Source organism: Hyperolius riggenbachi, chromosome 6, assembly GCF_040937935.1.
Source record: "Hyperolius riggenbachi isolate aHypRig1 chromosome 6, aHypRig1.pri, whole genome shotgun sequence".
NCBI lineage: Eukaryota > Metazoa > Chordata > Amphibia > Anura > Hyperoliidae > Hyperolius > Hyperolius riggenbachi.
In genome coordinates this window covers 352,997,974-353,025,399 of record NC_090651.1, presented here as the reverse complement: position 1 = coordinate 353,025,399, position 27,426 = coordinate 352,997,974, and the positions used below count along the sequence as shown (strand labels likewise).

The following is a 27,426-nucleotide window of genomic DNA, read 5'->3' as shown; positions in this document are numbered from 1 at the left end:
CTCCTTTTTTTATTTCTGTCTGCTTCAAACACAATTAGGAATAACAGATGAATGAATTGTGTGCCCCCTCCTACACTGTGCCCTGAGGCTGGAGCCTCTCCAGCCTATGCCCCGGCCCTGTTCTGGGGAGAACTCTGGTGTTCTGTTCATACTGGTAGAGATCATAGCATCAAGGGTCACAATATACCAGCCAGTGCAACTTTTTAGGGTTAAAATAAAATAATAAAATAATATTTATTTATTTGTTAGTCAAACAATGTCCAAACAGCAACGAAAATGCACCACTTTGGGTATTCAGTAGGTTTGTTGTCACACACAAAATATAAAGCCTTCTGCATCTGTACCATTTGAAAATGGTGCCGATGTCAGCTCGACATCAAATCGATGTGTGTATGTCCTCCAGCGTAACCTAGAAAAATCTTTTTCTTTGAAGATAGTTAAACAGGAACTGAAGAAAAAAAATAAGAGTTTCACTTACCCGGGGCTTCTGCCAGCCCCCTTGCAGCCGACCTGTGCCCACGAAGTTACCAAACAATCCTCTGGTCCTCCGCCCAGCTCACTTATTCTTCTTGCAGGGGGTGGCCACTGCGCCTGTGTGGCACTGGCCGCATGCGTCCTCGTTCCGGCGCAGTAGAGACTTTCTCGTACTGTGCCTACATAGGACGTTCCTGACTTTCTCGTACTGTGCCTACATAGGACGTTCCTGACTTTCTCGTACTGCGCCTACATAGGACTAGAGATGGGAAGTTCGGATCTTTTCAATGATCCGGATGATTCGAATCGGATCATTGAAGAGATCCGGATCTTTGATCCGAATCTCGGATCATTTTACTACCGGAAGCATTCGGGGGTGAAATGAACAGCAGGACAGGTCTGTGGACAAGAGAAGGAGAGGGGAGTGGACACACAGAGAAGGGGAGAAGATGGACAGAGGGCAGGGAGTGGACAGAGAAGGGAGGAGGGACGAGCAGAGAGCAGAAATGTTTGCACGTAATACCCACATGCTGAAGTCATATGCTTTACATATATTTCACCTATATGCTCATCTGTACACTTTGAAAGAAAAGGTCGCACAGTGAAAGAAAGCATTCCCAGAAGATAAGTGCAGCTGTTTAGTGCCGAGTGCAGGAGGATTATATTGCCTTTCAATCACACTGTCTGCAAAGTTACTGAGCTGTGCTGAGCCAAAAGCTTCCAATGTGTTCACTGTGCACAACTACGGAACAGACAGCCTGTAATCAGCAGCACGTTATAGCCAGTATGTGTGCTCTACACATATCTGGCAGTGGCACCCATGTCCCCTCTCTCTCTCATCTACCTGTCTCCCTGCAAGGCTGCCTCCCCTCCAACTCAGCGATCCATCTCAGCTCTGCTTCCAAGACCCCGCTGCCCGCTGAGAGGGGGCGTGTCGCTCCTGGCCCCGCCCCTTTTGCGATCCGAATCGTTCATTTTGATGATTCGGATGATCGACTCATAAAATAGATTCGGATCAAAGATCCGAATCGTTCATGATCCGGACAACACTACATAGGACATTCCTGGCCACGGGAATGCATATGGGGATACGCGTGGCCCAGGCGCAGTGGACATCGATGACGTGAAAAAAAAAGTGAGCCGCGGCGGGGAACGGAGGATTGTTTGGAAACTTCGAGGTCGGCTGCAGGGGGCTGGCAGAAGCCCTAGGCAAATGGAACTTTACTGGTTATTTTTAGGATTCTTCAGTTCCGCTTTAAGTACTTTTTGACAAGTAGTTTTGTCTGTCTAACCAGGAAATTCCCCTTCTTTTTATTTCTCAGTGTTGCTGTGGAGTCACTCCAGTATTTGCGTCTTCGACAAACAAGAAATACCCAATCCCTGTGCTTGAGAAATAGACGGACGCTGACAGAGCAGCATTTCACTCCCCACATTGCACAAAGGAAACCGTCGCTAACACTGTATTGTATTCACCTCTGAAACCCACACCAGGTGCTGGGAATGTGCCAGGTATGCCTAAAAACCGCCGGCCAAGGGCTCATATTATTTTCTTAACCTGCATGAATAAACATTATACCTAACTGTAACTCCATGTGTCCATGGCAGCAAAACCATCACTAATCCCACTAATCAATGTTAAAGGGTTGAACTCACTGGATGGATGTTTTTTTTCCACCTAATTAACTACGTAGCTATGAATTGCATTCATAAATCCAGGTATATTTTCTTCCAAAAAATAAATCTATTGAAAAGAGGGGGGGGGCGCTATTGAGAGTTGCATCCTCTCCGCCCCCTTATTCACCATGAGAATCTATATATATAATAGAGTAAGTGCCTCAACCTTCGAGCAAGAAGAAGAAGTAGCGCCCCGCCCCCAGGGCCGGTCCAAGCAAGAAGAAGAAGTAGTGTCATATCAAACCAAGGGCAAAGAGGGATAATTTGCATATTCAGTAGCAGTGCATTGTGGGTAACCACAAATGTTCACTTATAGCTGAATTATTGCACATTTGCTTCTGTTGTAAGAAGGAAAATTACACCAAGCTTTGCTTTTTTTTAGTAGGAGGGCTTTTTGGTCTCTTTTATCCTCCTATACAATCTTAGTAGTTTGGATCACCCTGAGCTGCTTGGTTACTCTGTTGTACTGGTCAAAGCCCTATCTCATACAGCCATATCAATCCCTGCTATGTACTGATGAGGACCAAATGTCTGAAACAGGCTGTCATATGTGGGTTTGATATGACTGTGTAAAATTTAAAGCTATAGGCTTGCTTGACTTACTGAGGGAGAAAAGAAATAATTTGCATATTTAGTAGCAGTGCATTGTGGAAAATCACAAATGTTCACTTATAGCAGAATTCTTGCATATTTCCTTCTGTTTTAGGAAGGCAAATTACACCAAGCTTTGATATTTTTTTTGTAGAGATCGGATCTTTTCAATGATTCTGATGACTCGAATCGGATCATTGAAAAGATTCGGATCTTTGATCCGAATCTCGGATCATTTTACTAGGGAAGCATTCGGGGGTGAAATGACTAGCAGGACAGGACTTTCCCTACCTTGGACAGAGAAGGGAAAGGGAAGGGAAAGGGAAGGGGAAGGGAAGGGGAAGGGAAGGGGAAGGGGAAGGGGAGGGGGGTGGACACCCAGAGAAGGGAAGATGGTGAACTTAGACGGGCAGGGAGTGGACAGAGAAGGGAGGAGGGAAGAGCAGAGAGCATAAATGTTTGTTTGCACACAATACCCACATGCTGCAATCATATGCTTTACATATATTTCAACTATATGTTCATCTGTATACTTTGAATGCAAACGTCGCACAGTGAAAGAAAGAAATCCCCAAAGCATTCCCAGAAGTGAAGTGCAGCTGTTTAGAGCAGTGCAGGAGGATCATATTGCCCTGCAATCACAGTGCCTGCCCTTCTAGCCCAGCACGCTGTCTACAAAGTTACTGAGCTGTGCTTCTGAGCCAAAAGTTTCCAATTTGTTCACTGTGCACAACTACGGAACAGACAGCATAAAATAAGCAGCACATTGTAGCCAGTATGTGTGCTCTACACATATCTGGCAGTGCAGGGGCGTCTGTGTCATTAGGCAACTATAAATTTTTGCCTATGGCGCCGTTGGTGGCAGTGGGCGCTCTGTGCGTGTTTATTTTTTTTTTTTTCTTTCAGCCAGCCTGAGCCAGGTCGGCGCGGGCTGTGACAGGCAGCTCAGCCTGTGCCTGCCGCCTATTGGTCCGCCCCCTTCCTCTCCTCCGTGCAGAGCCTCCGAGCAGCACGCACGTTAGTTTATATGTGCGCTGCGTGCTGCCGCTTACTGGTCCGCCCCCTCTCCTTCTCTTTGCTGAGCGTGCGATCGCTGCATGCAGGTTTGTTTACCATGTCGGTTTGTGAGGTTTAATCCCCCCTCCCGCTATAGCCTGCCTGTGTCCCGGGTTGAGCACTCAGGATGGAGAGCGGCAGAGGGATTGCAGAGAACAGAGCTGTCACCGCAGGACTTGCATCCTAAACAGAGTAAAGATAGAGCAGCATGCTAGTTGCCAGCTACTGCATCCAATCCTGCTGGCAGTCTTCATTGCCCCTCAAGCATGTGTCATCGTGGAGAGGAAAGAGAAGAGGACTCCAGTCTCCATCCCTGAAGTTATGGAATGCTGCCTGCCTGACTACTCAGGCAGGTGCTGACCCGGAGTCCGTGCTTCATGCATGCTGGCTGCACAGTGTGTAAGTGTGTTGTCTGTGCAATGTGTGTTCTTTGTGCAATGTGTGTGTTATTTAGCCACTGTGTGTAAGTGTATTGTCTGTGCACAGTGTGTAAGTGTACTGTCTGTGCAATGTGTGTAAGTGTACTGTCTGTGCAATGTGTGTAAGTGTACTGTCTGTGCAATGTGTGTAAGTGTGTTCTTTGTGCAATGTGCGTGTGTTATTTAGCCACTGTGTGTAAGTGTACTGTCTGTGCACAGTGTGTAAGTGTGTTCTTTGTGCAATGTGTGTGTGTTATTTAGTCACTGTGTGTAAGTGTACTGTCTGTGCAATGTGTGTAAGAGTATTGTCTTTGCAATGTGTGTAAGTGTGTTCTTTGTGCAATGTGTTGGCCACTGTGCGTAACATAGCTCCCAACTGTCCCTCTTTGAGAACCCTGTCCCTGCTAATTTTTTCTACTGAAAAAGTGTGTAATTTACTGTAAACTTGATTCCCATCCTTTAAATTGATGTATTTTTTTATTTTTAAATGTTAATATGAAGGGAAATGAACCAGGATAGAAGGAATCAGTGTGGTTTGAATTATAAAATTTTTCCTACAAAATGTTTATGATAGGCGTGCTTAGGGGTGTGTCGGGAGCGTGACTAGGGGTGTGTCGGGAGCGTGACTAGGGGTGTGTCGGGAGCGTGACTAGGGGTGTGTCGGGGGCATGAGTAGGGGTGTGGCTTGAGTGTCCCTCTTTCTCATCTCAAAATGTTGGAGGTATGCACACATGGTTGAAGGCACTGTGACGCACCAGGGCTATCGCTGGCTGACTTGGCTACACAAATGCAGAGGCGACACCGGCTCACAGTGAGTGCCCTCTGCCTCTGCTGCTCGCAGCTCTTGATAATTTTTTTATATGCCCCCCTGGCTGGCCCTGATTCCCATCCTCCCCTCCCCCCCACGCTCGCCCATATATCACTTTACAGGCAGTGGCTCCTCTATGGGATGGATTAAATAATATAGCATCATGCCTGCTGCTGTGTGTGGGTCTGGGCAGGACTCGGAGGGAGGGAGACACACATGCTGCACAGTGTGCGCACACAGTCTACAGAGGGGAGACCCTCATAGTGAGTGGCGTGCCCCCTCTTCATATTATATGCCCCCCTCTCCCCTGGCTGGCCCTGAGATTTCAGTGGGGGGGGGGGGAGTTGTGAGCAGAGATGCTGGCGAACATCTGGGCCCTGTACCAGCGTGTCGCTATGACCTGGAGTAGTACGCCTGCGTGGCCCGGCGGTGCGCAACCTAGTATTGCGCTCCTGTCCTGTTGCCGGGCACTTTCTGCGCATGTGAGTGACATCACACTCATGCGCAGAGAGTGCCCGGCAACAGGAGCGCGATACTAGGTTGCGCACCGCCGGGCCACGCAGGCGTACTACTCCAGGTCATAGCGACCCGGAAGTAGTACAGGGCCCAGAGAGATTCGCCCGGCGAACGGTTCAGGCCATCTCTAGTTGTGAGTTGGACAGACTGTCACTAGGTGTAGGTGGGCATTGGGCAAGCTGTGCTGGGCACTGTGAGCAGAGTTGTTAGGGCCCTTTTCCACTGGCTGTGATCCAATTCAAAAAGAGAATCGCAGCCGTTTTTCTAGACGCAAGAGCACCGTATGTAAATTGTGGTGCTCATTTTCCATTATGCCGCTTCGATCGTGGTTTGGTTTTTGCAGAAATATGATCGCCGGCCAGCGCGATTCTTGTCATGATGGTGTTACATTCCCGATGGCGGAACATGGACAGTGGAAAAAAGTAGCTTGCGTGATCACAAGCACAGGGGTGGGGGTGGAATAAGGGTTGGCACTATGTGTGTGTGTGTGGGGGATGGGGCGCCGCAGGTTTTCTTGCCTGGAGACAGTGACAAAGTGGCTAGAAACACCATGTCCCCTCTCTCTCATCTACCTGTCCCTGCAAGGCTGGCTCCCCTCCAACAGAGCGATCCATCTCTGCTCTGCTTCCAGGACCCCGCTGCGCGCTGAGAGGGGGGCGTGCCGCTCTCTGAATCACTCATTTTGATGATTCGGATGATTCGACTCACAAAAGAGATTTGGATCAAATATCTGAATCGTTCATGATCCGGACAACACTAATTTTTAGTAGAAGGTCTTTTTGGTCCTTTTTACCCCACTATACATTCCGAGTGGTTTGGATCACCCTGAGATGCTTGGTTACTCTGTTGTACTGGTCCAAGCCCTATCTCATACAGCCATATCAATCCCTGCTATGTACTGATGAGGACCAAATGTCTGAAACAGGCTGTCACATGTGGGTTTGATATGGCTGTGTAAATTTTAAAGCTATAGGCTTGCTATACATCAGTGGTTCTGGATGCTTGCTTGGCTTACTAAGGGGAAAAGAGGTAATTTGCATATTTAGTAGCAGTGCATTGTGGGTAACCACAAATGTTCACTTATAGCTGAATTATTGCATATTTCCTTCTGTTTTAGGAAGGCAAATTACACCAAGCTTTGCTTTTTTTAGTAGGAGGTCATTTTGGTCCCTTTTATCCCCCTATACCTTCCGAGTGGTTTGGGTCACCCTGAGCTGCTTGGTTACTCTGTTGTACTGGTCCAAGCCCTATCTCATACAGCCATATCAATCCCTGCCATGTACTGATGAGGACCAAAAGTCTGAAACAGGCTGTCACATGTGGGTTTGATATGACTGTGTAAAATTTAAAGCTATATGCTTGCTATACACCAGCGGCTCTGAATGCTTGCTTGGCCTACCAAGGGGGAAAAGGGGTAATTTGCATATTTAGTAGCAGTGCATTGTGGGTAACCACAAATGTTCACTTATAGCTGAATTATTGCAGATTTCCTTCTGTTTTAAAAAGGCAAATTACACCAATACAGTGTGCGGCATTGCAGGAAGTGACGACAGTGGAACACACGATAGGACACGGAAGAGGTGAGTCATCCCCGCCTGCTGCCTCTTACTAATAGTGGCGGCTGCTACTGTGCTTAAGCAGGAGGGGGAGCGCACATGGGGGACCCAGGTGAGGGGGGGGGGTGTCCAACCCCCCTCCCCGCCGCTGTGCCCAATACCCCCTTCCTGCCCTCTACCCTCTTATGCGGCGTATGCTACGCCGCGGGTCGGCTAGTATTTTTCTAATCTTATGCAACACATTTACTGACAGATTTCCCACTTCTAAACATATTCAACCTTTTCTCCTTCTGTGAAAAACATTGGTTTCAGCAATAAGTGCCTAATTTAGAGCTCTGGTGGGTGTATAGTACTTTAAAACTATTCCAAGACAACGGCTGAAATCTGTGAAAATGAATGCCAAGATTCTGTACACATGGCCAGACACAGAATGGCAACCGGAATAAAACTGAGGAGAAAGATAACCGGAGGAACGCTCTGCATGGGAGGTACACTGAGAAGGAAGATAATTGGAGCAACACTCTGCATGGGCTGTACCCTAAGGAGGAAGATAACTGTAATAACGCTCTGCATTGGCAGTAGCCTGAGAAGGGAGATAACTGGAATAAGGCTCTGCATGGGCAGTACCCTGAGAAGAGAGATAACTGGAATAAGGCTCTGCATGGGCAGTACCCTGAGGAGGAAGATAACTGGAATAACGCTCTGCATGGGCAGTACCCTGAGAAGGGAGATAACTGGAATAACGCTTTGCATGGGCAGTACCCTGAGGAGGAAGATAACTGGAATAACGCTCTGCATGGGCAGTAGCCTGAGAAGGGAGATAACTGGAATAACGCTCTGCATGGGCAGTACCCTGAGAAGAGAGATAACTGGAATAAGGCTCTGCATGGGCAGTACCCTGAGAAGAGAGATAACTGGAGCAACACTCTGCATGGGCTGTACCCTAAGGAGGGAGATAACTGGAATAACGATCTGCATGGGCAGTACCCTGAGGAGGAAGATAACTGGAATAACGCTCTGCATGGGCAGTACCCTGAGAAGGGAGATAACTGGAGAAACGCTCTGCATGGGCAGTACCTTGAGCAGGAAGATAACTGGAATAATGCTCTGCATGGGCAATACCCTGAGAAGGGAGATAACTGGAGAAACGCTCTGCATGGGCAGTACCCTGAGCAGGAAGATAACTGGAATAACGCTCTGCATGGGCAGTACCCTGAGCAGGAAAATAACTGGAATAACGCTCTGCATGGACAGTACTCTGAGGAGGGAGATAACTGGAGAAACGCTCTGCATGGGCAGTACCCTGAGAAGAGAGATAACTGGAATAAGGCTCTGCATGGGCAGTACCCTGAGAAGAGAGATAACTGGAATAAGGCTCTGCATGGGCAGTACCCTGAGCAGGAAGATAACTGGAATAAGGCTCTGCATGGACGGTACCCTGAGAAGAGAGATAACTGGAATAAGGCTCTGCATGGGCAGTACCCTGAGAAGAGAGATAACTGGAATAAGGCTCTGCATGGCAGTACCCTGAGAAGAGAGATAACTGGAATAAGGCTCTGCATGGGCAGTACCCTGAGGAGGAAGATAACTGGAATAACGCTCTGCATGGGCAGTACCCTGAGAAGGGAGATAACTGGAATAACGCTCTGCATGGGCAGTACCCTGAGGAGGAAGATAACTGGAATAACGCTCTGCATGGGCAGTAGCCTGAGAAGGGAGATAACTGGAATAACGCTCTGCATGGGCAGTACCCTGAGAAGAGAGATAACTGGAATAAGGCTCTTCATGGGCAGTACCCTGAGAAGAGAGATAACTGGAGCAACACTCTGCATGGGCTGTACCCTAAGGAGGAAGATAACTGGAATAACGATCTGCATGGGCAGTACCCTGAGAAGGGAGATAACTGGAGCAACACTCTGCATGGGCTGTACCCTAAGGAGGAAGATAACTGGAATAACGATCTGCATGGGCAGTACCCTGAGAAGGGAGATAACTGGAATAACGATCTGCATGGGCAGTACCCTGAGAAGGGAGATAACTGGAATAACGCTCTGCATGGGCAGTACCCTGAGGAGGAAGATAACTGGAATAACGCTCTGCATGGGCAGTACCCTGAGAAGGGAGATAACTGGAGAAACGCTCTGCATGGGCAGTACCTTGAGCAGGAAGATAACTGGAATAACGCTCTGCATGGGCAATACCCTGAGAAGGGAGATAACTGGAGAAACGCTCTGCATGGGCAGTACCCTGAGCAGGAAGATAACTGGAATAACGCTCTGCATGGGCAGTACCCTGAGCAGGAAAATAACTGGAATAACGCTCTGCATGGACAGTACCCTGAGGAGGGAGATAACTGGAGAAACGCTCTGCATGGGCAGTACCCTGAGAAGAGAGATAACTGGAATAAGGCTCTGCATGGGCAGTACCCTGAGAAGAGAGATAACTGAAATAAGGCTCTGCATGGGCAGTACCCTGAGCAGGAAGATAACTGGAATAAGGCTCTGCATGGACGGTACCCTGAGAAGAGAGATAACTGGAATAAGGCTCTGCATGGGCAGTACCCTGAGAAGAGAGATAACTGGAATAAGGCTCTGCATGGGCAGTACCCTGAGAAGAGAGATAACTGGAGCAACACTCTGCATGGGCTGTACCCTAAGGAGGAAGATAACTGGAATAATGCTCTGCATGGGCAGTACCCTGAGAAGGGAGATAACTGGAATAACGCTCTGCATGGGCAGTACCCTGAGGAGGAAGATAACTGGAATAAGGCTCTGCATGGGCAGTACCCTGAGGAGGAAGATAACTGGAATAAGGCTCTGCATGGACGGTACCCTGAGAAGAGAGATAACTGGAATAAGGCTCTGCATAGGCAGTACCATGAGGAGCAAGATAACTGGAATAAGGCTCTGCATGGGCAGTACCCTGAGAAGGGAGATAACTGGAATAACGCTCTGCATGGGCAGTACCCTGAGGAGGAAGATAACTGGAATAACGCTCTGCATGGGCAGTACCCTGAGAAGAGAGATAACTGGAGAAACGCTCTGCATGGGCAGTACCTTAAGCAGGAAGATAACTGGAATGACGCTCTGCATGGGCAATAAGCTGAGAAGGGAGATAACTGGAGAAACGCTCTGCATGGGCAGTACCCTGAGCAGGAAGATAACTGGAATAACGCTCTGCATGGACAGTACCCTGAGGAGGGAGATAACTGGAGAAACGCTCTGCATGGGCAGTGCCTTGAGCAGGAAGATAACTGGAATTACGCTCTGCATGGGCAGTACCCTGAGGAGGAAGATAACTGGAATAAGGCTCTGCATGGGCAGTACCCTGAGGAGGAAGATAACTGGAATAAGGCTCTGCATGGACAGTACGCTGAGAAGAGAGATAACTGGAATAAGGCTCTGCATGGGCAGTACCCTGAGAAGAGAGATAACTGGAATAAGGCTCTGCATGGGCAGTATCCTGAGGAGGAAGATAACTGGAATAAGGCTCTGCATGGGCAGTACCCTGAGAAGAGAGATAACTGGAATTAGGCTCTGCATGGGCAGTACCCTGAGGAGGAAGATAACTGGAGGAACACTCTGCATGGGCAGTACCCTGAGCAGGATGTTAGTTGGAATAACACTCTGCATGGGCAGTTCCCTGAGCAGGAAGGTGACTGGCATAACACTCTGCATGGGCAGTACCCTGAGCAGGAAGGTAACTGGCATAACACTCTGCATGGGCAGTACCCTGAGCAGGAAGGTAACTGGCATTACACTCTGCATGGGCAGTACCCTGAGCAGGAAGGTAACTGGCATAACACTCTGCATGGGCAGTACCCTGAGCAGGAAGGTAACTGGCCAAACACTCTGTATGGGCAGTACCCTGAGCAGGAAGGTAACTGGCATAACACTCTGCATGGGCAGTACCCTGAGCAGGAAGGTAACTGGCATTACACTCTGCGTGGGCAGTACCCTGAGCAGGAAGGTAACTCGCATAACACTCTGCATGGGCAGTACCCTGAGCAGGAAGGTAACTGGCATAACACTCTGCATGGGCAGTACCCTGAGCAGGAAGGTAACTGGCATTACACTCTGCATGGGCAGTACCCTGAGCAGGAAGGTAACTGGCATAACACTCTGCATGGGCAGTACCCTGAGCAGGAAGGTAAGTGGCATAACACTCTGCATGAGCAGTACCCTGAGCAGGAAGGTAACTGTAATAACACTCTGCATGGGCAGTACCCTGAGCAGGAAGGTAACTGGAATAACACTCTGCATGGGCAGTACCCTGAGCAGGAAGGTAACTGGGATAACATTCTGCATGAGCAGTACCCTGAGCAGGTAACTAGAATCATGCTCTTCATGGGCAGTACCCTGCTTGGTTTCTGAAGCTCAATTCCCCATTGATTAGCACACCAAGGCTGTGCACAAGGTCAAATAGAACTGTTTTGATGCCAAGCGTTGGCCTCGGACAACAAGGACCTCAGTTTTATAAGCACTCAGTTTCAGCCAGTGGTCATTCATTCGTCCAATTTAATGTCTAATCTATTGAAAAATATCTCAAAGGGTGTCAGCCTTTAATATAGCTTACTGCTAACAGTAACGTTGATTTTACTGATAAGTCTACTTTAAATGTTGCTTAGCAACCAATGCTTAAACAAGGAATTGCTTGAGTAAACAGTCAGGGACAAGGACAATGGAACCAGGAAATACTGGAGTAAATTCATCGCTGAGCTGTGAACATTCTATTCCATTACTTTCCATGCTCTGTGATAAGACGTTAAAACTGCGAGGGACCCTGAGATCCTATCAGTGATGGCTCTGGAAAGCCTGATAGATGAGTTGATCTGCTGCATCTGCAAAGACCTTTACACCGATCCTGTAACCCTCCTGTGTGGGCACAACTACTGCCTGACCTGCATCACCAAGACATGGGACAGGCAAGATGACAGAGAGTCCTCCTGCCCAGAGTGTAGACGCATATACAGGCGCAGGCCAGAACTCAAAATAAATGTGGGACTGAGGAAACTGGCGGAGAGCATTCGTGACAGCCAACCCAAGATCTGCTGCAGTAGGTGCACTGGTGGAGTGGAAGCTGCTGTTAAATCGTGCTTGTTGTGCGAGGTTTCTCTTTGTAGATATCATTTAAGACTACATGAAGATCAACCAGAAGATCATCTCATCACTGAGCCCACTAGTTCCTTCAGCAACAGAATTTGCGTAATCCACAGAAAAATCTTCTCACACTACTGCTGCGATGACCAGGAGTGGATTTGTGCGTCTTGCCTGGTAGGTAAGAAACACCGGAATCATAAATTGGAATCTTTGTTTGAGACGGTGAAGAAGAAGAGAGCAAAACTCAGGCGCTCTCAGGTGAGAATCAAGGAGAATGAATTGAGGATTAGCCAAGAACGTCAGGATCTCGTGAGGTGGAGTAAGGAGATGCAGGATAGAGCCATGGGCATGGCCCAGAGAAGCAGTGTTCTCCTGGAAGAAGCAAGGACCAAGATGAACGAACTTGAGAAGAGGTTTCAGAGTGCTGTTTCCAAACAAAAAGAACAAATTGCACAAAAAGTCATGGAAAAAACACTACAACTGGATACGAAACAGCAAGAGCTGTCTAGAGACGCATTTCACATTGAAAACATTCTGAAATCCTTTGACCACTTTGTAATCATTCAAGAAGAACGGCACAGGCCTGAACTATATCAGATGGAACTTGGAGAACATATGCCCTCAGGGACAGAAGAAAAAGACTACCTATTTGTTAGTGACTTATCAGAGGATGAAATCTCAGCAACGCTGACTCAGTGCTTCACTAACATTGTTTCACTGGTCAAGGAACCAATCAACAAGACTCCAGTATCAGGGGTCCCGATGATTCTGGATGAGAACACTGCTGGCAACTATGTTACTCTATCAGATGATCTGAAAACAGCATCGTGGTCTAGCTTGAACTATGATCGCCCAGATTTGTTGACAAGATTTCAGGTGGCTAATCAAGTTTTAAGCACCAAAGGGTTTAGGTCTGGGCAGCAGTACCTGGAGGTAGAGGCCAGTGCAAAAGGGGTCTGGATCATAGGGCTGGCCTACCCCAGTATTGACAGAGGGGAGTATGAGTCCTTTATTGGACGTAATATCAAGTCTTGGGGTCTGTACAAGAGTTATGACCATTACTGTGTGATCCATGATAGTAAGGAGGTTGCTTTAACTAGTAATATCTCCTCTCAGAAGTTTAGAATATTCCTGGATTATGGACGGGGCCAGTTGTCATTTTATGAGCTGAGTACCCCTGTAAACCACTTATACACCTACAATACCACCTTTACTGAGCCCCTACATGCGGCTTTCAGTGTTTGGGGGGATGGAAAAGTGACAATCAAAAACTAGTAGCAAAGTTCTAAATCTTGTCTGCAAACTTTTTTTTTTAACTTTTTAACAAACTATTGAGTTATGGTGGCCATATGTCAAGTGATTTTGGTGGCCAACTGGCCAAGGGACAGATCTCTCTCTGATATTTGATGAGAGAGGGTCTGTGCATTTATATTTACCTGTTACTCCGTCCCCCAAGTGTCCGCCGCTGTGTCCGCAGTGTACTGGTTGCGGCGTTATAGTACTTGGGGCTCATGTGTGATGTCACAAACACTCCCCATGTGCAATACCCCATTAGTCACGTGGGGCGCCAATGTGAAATGACAGTGCAGACATAGCAGTGGACACTCAGGGGATGGCATGGCAGGTACAGTATAACAGCACAGGCACCAGGGACACATCTAACATTTGGGTAAATAGCGGCTGGGGGTTTACGTCACATTCGTCGTAATTGTGATTATCGCATGCTGTTTCCGCCATACACCCAATCCAGGACGTCGGACCGAGATTTCCCAGCTTGTCTGATTGATAAATTTGACCAATTTCTGCCTGAAATTGGTCAAATCGTTGCTCGGCCATGCTCATGGCGGCACCGGTTTTCATCTGATTCGATAATAATTTTTGAATCGGATGGTCGATCCTCCGCCAAGTCGAAAGATGTATGGCCATCTTTTGAGCCTCTTTTGGGTTTTTTTATTGCTTTCCCTGTCCCGCCTGAGGTGGTCTCTACTGATCTTCAAGGTTGTCACCTGTCTGTTGGCACAGACAGCAATAGATATCATTATTTTGTTATAACGTTTAAATCAAAACTGAGAAGCTACCTGTTTAGTCTGGCATTTATGATGACATAAAGTTTTCCCCTGTACACATCACTATGTACTGATCTGAGACAAGCTTATGTGCTTCGGGTTCTACCGGAGAAATGCACTTTACAAATGTTTCCTTGTTGTTGTTGTTGTTGTTGTACTATAACTTATACTTACTGTTGCTAATAATAATTTACTTGTATCAAAGGGCACCCAAGGTGAAAATAAATTAATGGAAAAAAAAAAACAATCGTATCTATCTTCCTCCTCCTAAAAATGACTTTTTAAGATATTCCACACAGTATTCTTTTATATTTAAATCTACTTTTCAAATTTTCACTGTTTTATTGTTTTTGCTCAATGACACATTCATTGCCAGAGCTCAAATCTATTAATTATTGACCCTTTTTATCTCTTTCCTGCTCTCAGAAGCGATTTTCTGCTAAGAAAGTGTTTTATAGTTACAATGTCTTATCAGTGAGGGCCCCACTGTAGTCTGACTGAGTCCTGACTCAGACAGGAACTGCCACTTACATACCTGATGTTTAACTCAGAAAAAGAAAAAAAAGGAACACAGCATAGTTATTTGTGTGCTAGGCACTGTACATACACATGTCTATCTCATCATGTCACATGTCACCTCGGGTATCCTTTAAGATTATAACGTCCATACTTTTAATGCTGTTTCGGTCCTTTTTTCATTGATTTCAGCTCCAAGGGCAAGGTGTGAGCAGGATCTCATTTACAGGGTCAAAAACAGGGGCGGCGCTACCATAGAGGCAAAGGGGGCAATTGCCCCAGGGCCCCAGAGCCCGTGGGGGCCCCCCAAGGTGCCCCTCCACTTCTCCAGCTATGGTGACCCATTAGAACGGGGATGCTGTGTGTTTACTCTGTATAGGAAAAGGAGGAGGTGAATAATGGGGACCCCAAAAATGCTTTTTAGGGTACAATTGATGTACACCTGATGATATTGTGTGATGGGAGGGGGAAAATTGGATCAGGCTTGGCAGCCAGCTCAGGGGCCCTGGGGGTGATTTGGTTGGGGGGGGGGGGGGGGCGTTAGGGAGCCGCCGAAGTTACTTTTGCCCCAGGGCCCCATTGTAACTAGAACCGGTCCTGGTCAAAAACATAAATAAAAACCCTGGAAGAGTCTCTAAACCTTCCCCATTATATTTAAAGTGTAACCTCTGCAGCCAGGATCAGAGCATATATAGCTTTTTAGCTCTGCATCGACCACTATACCCAGTAACTACTTGGGGGGGTGAAGTGGGGTTAAGAACTAAGACAAAATGACATTTTTGTAAATATATTTAGGTGAGTTAAAAGAAATCTTGTACAGAAAAAATAAGTAAAATCAGTAGCAGGAAAAAAGGGCGCCGGCTGAGGTCCCCTCAGCCGGCGCCCTTTTTTCCTGCTACTGATTTTACTTATTTTTTCTGTACAAGATTTCTTTTAACTCACCTAAATATATTTACAAAAATGTCATTTTGTCTTAGTTCTTAACCCCACCCCCACCCCCAAGTAGTTACTGGGTATAGTGGTCGATGCAGAGCTAAAAAGCTATATATGCTATGCTATGTATGCTTGTATGCTTACCGTATTAACGATAATTGCATTAAAGTCTATGGTGGCGCCCTTTTCGTCCCGAAAAGGGCGCCACCATAGACTTTAATGCAATTATCGTTAATACGGTGAAAAAAGCAGAAACAAGGGCGCCTGACAAATATCGTTAACAACATTAGAACATTAAAGTTTTTGAAGAATGTTATCATTTTAGAAGCTTGCAACGTTATAGTTTTTGTCATATTATTTTGTTTGTATGTACAGATTTTACTTTATCAAAGATATTATCGTTTCTATGTGTGTTTCTGCAGGGGGAGTGGTTAGGGTTAGGCACCACCAGGGGGAGTGGTTAGGGTTAGGCACCACCAGGGGGAGTGGTTAGGGTTAGGCACCACCTGGGGGCGGTTAGTTTTAGGCAACACCAGGAGGGTGGTTAGGGTTAGGCACCACCAGGGGGTTAGGGTTAGGCACCACCGGGGGGGTGGTTAGGGTTAGGCGCCACCAGGGGAGTGGTTAGGGTTATGGCACCACCAGGGGGAGTGGTTAGGGTTAGGCACCACCAGGGGGAGTGGTTAGGGTTGGGCACCACCTGGGGGCGGTTAGTTTTAGGCAACACCAGGAGGGTGGTTAGGGTTAGGCACCACCAGGGGGTTAGGGTTAGGCACCACCGGGGGGTGGTTAGGGTTAGGCGCCACCAGGGGAGTGGTTTGGGTATATGGCACCACCAGGGGGAGTGGTTAGGGTTAGGCACCACCTGGGGGCTGTTAGTTTTAGGCAACACCAGGAGGGTTGTTAGGGTTAGGCACCACCAGGGGGTTAGGGTTAGGCACCACCGTTAGGGTTAGGCACCACCAGGGGTGTGGTTAGTTTTAGGCACCACCAGGGGTGGGTTCTGTGTGAGAGTAGGGTTGGGTTAAGCTGTATTGTTGAATTACGTAACGATTTTTAACTCTAATATCTTTTCGTTATTATTTTCCATCTGTTTTTACAACGGTATTTATCATTAACCTTCTTTGACAACGATGTTTATCGTTATCAGATTTCGTTATCCAGCCGGGCCCTTTTTTCACGGCGCCTTTTTTTCATGCACGCGTAAAATCATTTGATATTCAGCAATGTATGCTTTTTTTTATCGTAAAAACACCAAATAAATGTAGCAAATGTATTTTATTTATACAGTGACAATTCCAGCCAGTAAATATATTATGTCTAAAATGAGTCCCCTGCACACCACACAGCGCAGAACGCACAGCATAGCAACATGAAGTTTTATTTTGAAGCAAAAAGTCCTTCCTTGCCTTTTTCGTGAGCTGTGGTCACATAGTTATGCGTACAGGAAGTTGCCCACTCAGATGCATGCTGGGAGGAACATCCAGTAACAGGAATCTACTGGTGCCTCTCTCCCCTCTGCCTCTGCTTGGCCACAGGTATTTGTAGGGTAAGTTGTATTCAGGAACAATAGCCATATAATTATGGGAACACAGAGGCTAGGAAAAATCACTAGCGTGGCAGAAAATGCAAGCGGTTTTGCCGATTGCACAAGTTTAAATATGCATATATGTGCTTTATACAATGTGCCTTTTTCAAAATGCAAAACCTGCTGCATAGTTTTCAAAAACGCATGTAAAACGCACATAATTTATCTCAATGGAGAAGCAGAGTACTGCGTTTTTTTCACGTGTTTTTGATGCCTTGTTTAAAAAAAAAAAATGATATTGTATTTTAGTCCATTGATACAGGGAAAATATGCAAACCACAAACAAACCAAAGTTGCATGATAAATGCAAACAAAAATGCACTGAAAAATAAAAAAACGCACAATTATTGCAGAAGATCAGGGCCGGCCCTAGACTTTTTGCCACCTGAGGCAAATTTTGAAAAAATTATTGCTGCCGCCCCCGCCGAGCTGGAGGGGTAGCAGGCAGGACGGGGGTATTGGGCCTAGCGGCGGGGAGGGGGGTCGGACTCCCCCCTCCCTCGCCTGGGTCCCCCGATCTGCGCTCCCCTCCAGCCTTCAATAGATCAGAAGCAGCCGCTACTCGTAAGAGGCAGTGGGCGGGGAGGACTCACCTCTTCCTCGCTCGATCCAGCGTGCGCTCCACTGACGTCACTTCCTGCAACGCTGTCCACTTACAATACAGTGGGCGGCGTTGCAGGAAGTGACGTCAGTGGAGCGCACGCTGGATCGAGGAAGAGGTGAGTCCTCCCCGCCCGTGCCTCTTACGAGTATCGGCTGCTTCTGATCTATTTAAGGCTGGAGGGGAGCGGAGGACGGGGGACCCAGGCGAGGGAGGGGTCCGACCCCCCTCCCCGCCGCTAGGCCCAATACCCCCGTCCTGCCCGCATCTCTTCCAGCTCGGCGGCCGGCTCCCCGCACCCACCGACGGGCGGATGCCGCCCCTAGAAATGTGCCGCCTGAGGCAAAAGTTTCACCCCGCCTCATGAGCGGGCCGGCCCTGCAGAAGATGCTTGGTTTTAGTGTGCTCCCAGCCTGAAATGTTGCCTTTATCCCTAGCAGACTCTGGCCCTTATGCAATTAACTTTTCTCCTGAGTTTTCTCACAGGAGATGTTTATTTATCATTAGAGTAACTTTTAAATAGACTCTGAAGCGAGTCTAAATTCTCTTTTTTTAACTTCTATTAATTTTAAGCACCATAAGCCCTGCTAAACCGCTGCTATCCCGCGGCAAAACGAGGGGTTTATACCCCCCAAATCTCCTCTCCTGTGTCTAGGGAGTGCTTCCTGCTTGAGGCAGAGCTTATGGCTGTAGCTCTGCCTCTTCGCGTTAATCCCCGCTGATCGCTGCCTCTCCCCGCCCCTCTCAGTCTTCCTTCACTGAGAGGGGCGGGGAGAGGCGGAGATCCGCGGGCAGATTGACGCGCATGGAGGCAGAGCTACAGCTCAAAGCTCTGCCTCCATGAGCAGCAAAATCCACGACCAAGAAAATAATGGATTTTGCAGAGGGGATTTAGGGGGTATAAACCCCTCGTTTTGCCGCGGGATAGCGGCGGTTTAGCAGGGCTTATGGTGCTTAAAATGAATACAAGTTAAAAAAGAGAATTTAGACTTGCTTTAGAGTCTCTTTAAGTCAACAGTCAGCTAGCAAATGGTCAAAATAACCTTCTTATTACTTTTTTACCTACTTTTTTTTAGAATTCTGGCAACTGCAAGTTGCGGAAAAGTTATTTTGTGGATAAGAATGTAAAGAATGATCTCCTGGGAGAAAACTTTGGAAAAAAGTAATGCTAGGTCCACACTTGTCCTTGACAGATTGGATCAGTTTGAAACGGATCGGGTTTGGCAATTTTTTTTTCCCTCTGTTTTTACAACTTGAAATATGTTTGGGGAACCCCGACTCCCCACCAACCGCTGTGACCACCGTCCTGGCTGCTCACCCTCACCTGGGTCCCCCTTCCCCGCTCTCCTTTAGCTATTTGGGCAAAAGTTGTTAAGATGTTAAGTATGCGGCGAACAGGGAAGAGTACCTTCTCTCCTTGCGCTCCACCACTCGCCGCTTGACTTCCTGCAATGTCGCCCTCTATACTTCGGAGGGCGGCATTGCAGGAAGTGATGCGGCGAGCGGAGGAAGTAAGGAGAGAAGGTAAGCTCCGCACTAGTGATGGGAATTCCGGCTCTTCTCGGAGAATCGGCTCTTCTGAATCGGCTCCCATTAAAGAGCCGGCTCTTACGGCTCTCAATCGGCTCTTCATTAAATATCACTAGACGCCACTCAGAATCGGAGTAAAAGCCCCGCCCCCGTCTCCATGGCAACTCCAGACTGCTTCTCTGGCTCGGGCAATCCCTCCTGCTACTGCTCTGCTCCGCCCCATACACTCCTACAAGCTGCACGAGGAGGACTACATCTCCCAGCATGCCTCAGCGCCCTTTATTACACAGCAAAGCAGAGCTGTGTGGGGCGGCTGAGGCATCGGCTCTTTCAAAACTGAGAACCGGCTCTTGTCGTTCGCAGCAAAGAGCCGGCTCTTAGAGCCGGCTCGTTCGCGAACGACCCATCACTACTCCGCACGAGCGCATCCCAGCTTGAATGATGGAGCTCGCCATTTGGAGACTGGCTATTTACATAGTACAGCGCTGCGATCTATGGCAGCGCTGTACTGAGGACAGCCGGGTCACTTGGCTGTCCCCTTGGGTGGCACAGAGAGCAATCGGTTCTCATAAGATGATATCTATGAGAGCCGATCGCTGAGATTGGCTGGGGAGGGGAGGGAGGGGATTTATTTAAATAAATAAATAAAAATGTATTTTAAAAAAATGCACACATTTTTAAATTTAAAAATAAACAAACATTGGCCTCAATTCAGTAAGCTTATCTCCTGTCTTTAATAACTCTTCTGAGCTGTTTCTACAGTTATCACCATGGTGATATAATTGTGATAACTGTAGAAACAGCTCAGAAGAGTTATTAAAGACAGGAGATAAGCTTAGTGAATTGAAAATTGTGTGAGCAATCAGAGCCCACCAGCAGAAATCTCTGTTGGGGGGCAGAAAAGGGGGGGGGGGGGGGGTCACTTGGGTGCTGAGTTGTACGGCCCTGCAGCGAGCCCTTAAAGTTGCAGCGGATCGTTCAGAAACAGCCTTATCAGTGTGCCGACAGCGCGTATACACGTGCTACTGTCGGCCGAATGTCCGCCTAGCGGTAGTGTGTGTGTACGTACCTTAAGTGGTTAAAGATAATTGTTCCGCTACTCCACAGAACAAACATTTCAGAGTCTTTATCTTGCCATGCCTGATGGCGAAGTGTTTGCATACATAACGATAAGCATTATTATTATTATTGATTTATTGATTTATATAACCCCAGCATATTCCCAAAGGCTGTACAGATAAATGCGTTACATTCGAGTTACATAGACAGACAAGGGAAATAAAACAGTTTTATAGGACCCTCTTGTGCTAAGTAAACATAAATGGGTCAGTCTTTAAATACCAGAATACCAGAATACAATAGGTAAGAGAGCTCTGCCTATATGAGCATATAGAACAAACCCTTGTACACAGGCTACGTGCTTCTGAACCTAGGCAGCTGGTTGGGGCATCTCTGTTGAGAGTCTAGCGTATGTACAGCGCCCCCTGACGGCATTTTACCATCACTACGACAATAAGATGTATGGGGACCCCATGCTTATTTTTGCCCATGGCCCCATTCTAGGAAAAATGATCAGTTTCTGGCCGGTGTGGTTTACGCCACTATGCCACCGCACTGCTGACCTCATGCCAGTTGCCATCTTTACTTCTGTAAGATTCCAGAAGTTGTTAATATTGATAAGATCTGGAAATGCTGCGATGGAGATGAGATGGAAAAAACAGGATTTCTGGGTTGATCACTTGGAAAACCCGTGAGAATGTAAAGCTTGGTACACACTTTCAATTATAATTGGTCAATTGCTGACCACTTTTTCCACCTCCATGTAGCATGAGGGTCAACAGATGTTGAATACAATGCGATTGTGTAGGTAATAGTTACCTGAGGGACTCAGCGTTTTTAATATGTATGTCATGAGGGAATACTACTGCTATTTTATTGATAAGGTACATTGAGAAAGCAAAAACCACGAAACAGAAAAAACACCCCTTTATTTCCAAATAATATATTGTCACCATACATTGTACTAGAAGCACTTGTGGTGAGGAGAGTCCCCAGCGAGATGCCAGTGATAATCCGCTGTGCGTTGTGTCTATATTTACCTATATACGCTGTATGTCAGCCAATAGCACAGCAACAATGGGATAATATTTACACTGTTTCACATGATAGCGACACAACATAACAGTAACCTGAGTCTCGAAATATTGTCTCACTGTGTTCTTAAAGGGGAACTGAAGAGAGAGGTATATGGAGGCTGACATGTTTATTTCTTTTTAAGCAATACCAGTTGCCTGGCAGCCCTGCTGATCCTCTGCCTCTAATACTATTAGCCATATACCCTGAACAAGCATGCAACAGATCAGGTGTTTCTGACATTATTGTCAGATCTGACAAGACTAGCTGCATGCTTGTTTCAGGTGGTTTTCAGATACTACTGCATAGAAATAGACCAGCAGGGCTGCCAGGCAACTGGTATTGATTAAAAGGAAATAAATATGGCAACCTCTGTATACCTCTTACTTCAGTTCCCCTTTGAGGTTGTTTCCGGTGTACATTTTCCTGTGTTGGTTAGGGGTGAGTGAGAATGCCTCCGACGTTATCGTGAAAAGTTCTTTGAATTTACGATCCTTATGTGAATTTTTGTGGAAATCTTTGAAGTCAAGCGCGCCAAATTTAGCAGTAAATAGCAAAGCCTCCGTATATAATAGAATCACCAGATTTGCGGGGAGAGTAGCGGGAACAAGAGGAAAAAAAAATCTTTCAAAAAGAAGTAGGAAGTAGGTATTTTTGTTCCAATTCAGGTGTGCTTTAAGACACTCGACAGTTCTGCTGATGTTTGTTTTTGTTTCATGATGTGCCAGATGTTTTCAGTGGAAGTTTGGATTGACTATAGGCACCCATTTTAGCAGCTGGACTCTCTTACTATGGAGAAGTGCTGTTGTAATATGTGCAGGATTCGGTAAGGTCTACCCTAAGAGGATATCATCCAGATGGCAGCTTCGTTTATGTATTGTATGTATTGTACAGCATTAATGGTGCCCGCCCTGGAAAGACCCCCTTTAACACGTCTCAAGTACTTCTCTGATTGTGGGTGGCGTCTGCTCAGTCACTCCCTGACACATGTATATGGAAGGTGATGACGCTGTATAAACCATCATTAATAATACTAAACATATACATTTGTTAGAAACATTGTGGAATTATACAGAATATTGTTTTATAAGTTTATTGTTCTATAGCAGTTACGCGTACTTTTGCGTTATTTAGATGCAAAATTGCGTATATTGGATGTTTATATGTTTATACGCGTTATTCACACGGTTTTAGTCAATTTATTGCGTTTAAGCACGTTTTATGCACATTTTGAATGCGTTTGCTTAATTAGCGCTTGGTCACGTTTTGTGCGCGTTTGGCCGCATTTTTGAGCATTTATGTGCAGTTTTTATGCGCCTACTATGTGTACTTATACGCGTACTTATGCATGGAATACATGACTGTACGCATCCCTTTGCGTAGTTTTTCATGCGTTTGAGCTTCCTGGTTTGGAGGATAGTACGGGTTAAAGCGTGTTTGTGTATATTTATACGCATTTATGAGGATTTTCAAGTAATTTATGTAGGTCACCCATGATACAATGTGGAGAATTATAAGATTATATAATATTATCTAGCAGCTTTATCATATTGTTTTGATAATCTCTGTAATATGTATAGATTTGTATTCAATATGTACATGTGTACAGGTTTGGTTATAATGTTAACTAGATAAAATGTTATCATGTAAAAAGTATTTTTTTGTTGTTTTGAAAGATATGTCAATGACGTATATGTTTATAATTTGACATTTCCAATAAAAAAAGATTGAAAACGGAATTACACAGAAAGCTTTTCAATCTTTCCTCTCTGTTTATAATTAACTTAAAATACTTTGTCAGGGTTGTTTATATTACTATTTAGTATTTATATAGCGTTGACATCTTAAGCAGCGCTGTACAGTGTATATATTGTCATGTCACTTAACTGTCCCTCAGAGGGGCTCACAATCTAATCCCTGCTATAGTCATATGTCTATGTATCATAGTCTAGGGACAATTCTAGGGGAAAGCCAATCAACTTATCTGTCTGTTTTTGGGAGGAAATCTGAGTGCCTGGGGGAAACCCACATAGATACAGGGAGAACATACAAACTCCATGCAGATAGTGCCCTGGCTGGGATTTGAACTGGTGACCCAGCGCTGCAAGGAGAGAGTGTTAACCACTACGCCAATGTTCAGTTTATATAGGGGCAAGTTTTGTTCTTCTTAATCACAAAACTTAAGGGATTGACTGACAAGTTTCTGCGCCCCCTGAGCCAGTATGAGTGGCCTCAGGGGTGAGAGTGCCACACAAGGATAACATGCAGCATAAACCAGGTCTCATTCTCCCCTCGCTGCACAGGGCTGAGGTAAATTAACCAGTGTTTGTTTATCTGTTGGCGTGACTCCAGTTTGGCCGCAGCTGAGTGGCCAGAGCTGTCATTGTCACCTGTCACCGTCCATAGCCATTCCCAGCAGCACCTGATAGGGACATGGGTGATATTTGTATACTTATCATCAGATTCCACGTGGCGAAGCCACCAGCCGCTTCCCCTTGTGTTACACCGTATGTGCGGCCTCGTCCAATCAGGAAAACCGTACAAAACCAACACCGACCAATCAGAAACCTCTTCTATCTGCGCTGTATACAGGAATGCTGAGGTCTTTCTGATGTGACTCATCATTGCTTAATGGGCTGCCCCATCACATGATCTGCCCCCTATGGCCTGTCCCATCACATGATCTGCCCCCTGTGGCCTGCCCCATCACATGATCTGCCCCTCTGTGCTGCCCTATCACAAGATCTGCCTCCCCCCTGTGCTGCCCAATCACATGATCTGACCCCTCTGTGCTGCCCCATCACATGATTTGACCCCCCTGTGCTGCTCTATCACATGATCTGCCACATGTCCTGTCCCATCACATGATCTGCCCCCTCTGTGCTGCCCCATCACATGATCTGACCCCTCTGTGCTGCCCCATCACATGATCTCCCCTCTTTGCTGCCCCATCACATGCTCTGCCCCGCCCCCCCCCATGCTGTCTCATCACATGATCAGCCACATGTTATGTCCCATCACATAATCTGCCCCCTCTGTCCTGCCCCATTACATGATCTGCCCCCCTGTGCTGCCCCATCAAATGATATACCCCCTCTGTGGTGCCCTATCACATGATCTACCCCCTCTGTGCTGCCCCATCACATGATCTGCCCCCTTTATACTGCCCCACCACATGATCTGCCCCTTTGTGCTGCCCCATCACATGTTCTGCCCCATCACATGATTTCCCCTCTCTGTGCTGCCCTATCCATGTTCTGCCACCCCCCCCCCACCATGTGCTGCCCTATCCCATGATCTGCCCCCCCCAATGCTGCCCCATGACATGATCTACCCCCTCTGTGGTGCCCTATCACATGATCTACCCCTCGGTGCTGCCCCATCACATGATCTACCCCATTTATACTGCCCCATCACATGATCTACCCCTCTGTGCTGCCCCATCACGATTTGCCCCCTCTGTTCTGCCCCATCACATGTTTTGCCAACCCCTCTCCCCCCCATGTGCTGCCCTGTCCCATGATCTCCCCCCCCCCCCCCCCCAATGCTGCCCCATGACATGATCGGCCCCTCTCAGTGCTTTCCAAAGACGACTGTGGATCCCTCTTGCAGACATCTCTGGGTTGTATGTTACAGTTCTCAGTCTCTCTATCAGCAGCTTGCCATGTGATGATTGATGGTCTGGATTCTCTTCAGCTTGGTGAGGAAAGTTTGGCTTATTGTGGGCAGCCTTGGGGCACCGAGCCCGACCCAACCTATTCCCTGCTGGCTGTACAGCACCTGTTCCCAGGATCCCAGATAAGGGTGAGTATTAAAGCTGCCCAACCAAGGAGACGTCTCTCTATCACACAATGCTGAAACTTCTCGTAACTGTACTGCTGGTGGCTGGAGGTAAGTTGTCTCTGGGCTACTATATAGTCCTTTTTCTGGGCAGGAGGTAAGTGTGTTCCAGGGTAGTAAATATAGTTCACTTCTGGGCAGGAGGAAAGTGGTCCTACAGGGTAGTACTGGTTCTTTTTTGGGCAAGAGGTAAGTGGTCTCTGGGGTGCTATTTAGTCAGGTGGTAATTGGGCTCCAGGAAAGTAGATAGGGTCCTCTTCTAGGAAGGAGGTAAGTGGTCTCCAGGGTAGTTATGGGGTCCTTTTCTGGGTAGAGAAGAATAGTAGTAACCGGAGAGGACTATACTGTATGGTCCTCCTCTTCTGGGCAGGAGGTAAGTGGTCTACAGAGTAGTATATAGGGTCTTCGTCTGAGCAGGAGGTACTGTAAGTGGTTTCTGGGGCATTATATATGGTCATCTTCTGAGCAGGTGGGCAAGAGCACTCAAAGATGGAATACAGCATCCTGTTGTGGGCAGGAGGTAAGTGTGCTGTAGGTTACCATATATAGTCGTCTTCTGGCCTGGAGGTAAGTGTGCTGTAGGTTACCATATATAGTCGTCTTCTGGCCAGGAGGTAAGTGTGCTGTAGGTTACCATATATAGTCTTCTTCTGGCCTGGAGGTAAGTGTGCTGTAGGTTACCATATATAGTCTTCTTCTGGCCAGGAGGTAAGTGTGCTGTAGGTTACCATATATAGTCTTCTTCTGGCCAGGAGGTAAGTGTGCTGTAGGTTACCATATATAGTCTTCTTCTGGCCAGGAGGTAAGTGTGCTGTAGGTTACCATATATAGTCTTCTTCTGGCCAGGAGGTAAGTGCGCTCTTGGATAATGTTTTCTGCAGTGTTTGGCTTCATTAAATCTTTAAAAGAATTGCCTGGGTGTAAGGCCGTAGTTATACCTTTTCTGCCCCTAGGCCAACCTACTTACAGCTTCACTTCCATGTGCAGCCCCTCCTCCTATTCCTTGTGCAGCCCCCTCTTCCATGTCTAACATTCATGTACAGCAGCCCCCTTCAGTTCTATACAGGCCCCTTGGGCAGCAGCTCCCTATTTCCATGTGTTGGAGCATTTATGTTCCATTTGCAGCCTCTTCTTCCATTTGCAACCATCCCTCTTCCATGTCCAGCCGCCCCTTGGCCAGCTGCTGCCCAAGACCCGAACCTTGGTGGCCTTCTCAGAAACCTGGCCCTGCCTGGATGTGATTTGTTTTTGTACCAACAGTTCTTGAAGGGTTGGCTTTTGAGGGCATGATGTCACTTCATCAAATCCAATACGTAATTGTTTGCATTATAATTGGTCAAAGCTAGTTAGGTGATTTAATGTGCAAGTTTAAGTGCACCTGTAGTTTTAAAAGAGGCACCGTAGACACCTGTCTAGAGCCACACTGCTGCTCTTCCAGCAATTTGGTGCACCTCCTACCAGAGGTGGATTAACATGTGTTGGGGCCCTAGGCAAGGTAGTAGTAGATTTGGTGCCCCCTTGTGGTCTTTTTGGTCAGAGACGTTGGCAGGCAGGCCCCTTGACATCAATTAGTCCCCAGACACCTGCCTAGGTTGCCTGGTGTATGACCCTGCTCTGCCTCCTACAATAAGGTTGACAATAGATGTTAAATTGGTGGAACATCACTGACATTTCAGGAATGCAAAAAGTAGTTTGACCCAGCACTCTAATTGGAGACCAGCGTGCTATAGATGATTAGAACTCGTTGCTCATCAACAGGGCCGGGCCCAGGCATAGGCTGGAGAGGCTCCAGCCTCAGGGCACAGTGTAGGAGGGGGCGCAGAATTCATTCAGCTGTCATTCCCAATTGTGTTTGAAGCAGAAAGAAATAAGAAAAGAGGATACATAGCAGTGACTGCAAGCCAGATAACTAGATATTAAGGTGTTGAGGAGGTTGGGGGCCTTGGGGCCCTCTTAGTCTAATAGCAATCAGTGTGTGGCGGCTGGGGTGGGAGGGATGGAGGGGCGCACTTTGGTGTCTCAGCCT

General features: G+C 47.1%; 1 protein-coding gene across 3 annotated transcripts in view; it reads left to right on the top strand.

The window, feature by feature from the left end:
- LOC137521864 (chymotrypsin-like elastase family member 3B) overlaps nucleotides 1–27,426 on the top strand; it is a 119,956-nt gene that overhangs the window by 79,880 nt on the left and 12,650 nt on the right. The window contains exon 1 of one of the 3 annotated variants that reach the window (XM_068241690.1): nucleotides 3,912–4,194. The exons of 1 other annotated variant lie outside the window; for it this stretch is intronic. In XM_068241690.1, the coding sequence (XP_068097791.1) occupies nucleotides 4,173–4,194 (22 nt within the window). In that variant the 5' untranslated portion in view covers nucleotides 3,912–4,172. Of the gene's footprint in view, nucleotides 1–3,911; nucleotides 4,195–25,411; nucleotides 25,452–27,426 lie in introns of those variants that run through there. One more of the 3 variants, XM_068241689.1, reaches the window with a different exon arrangement.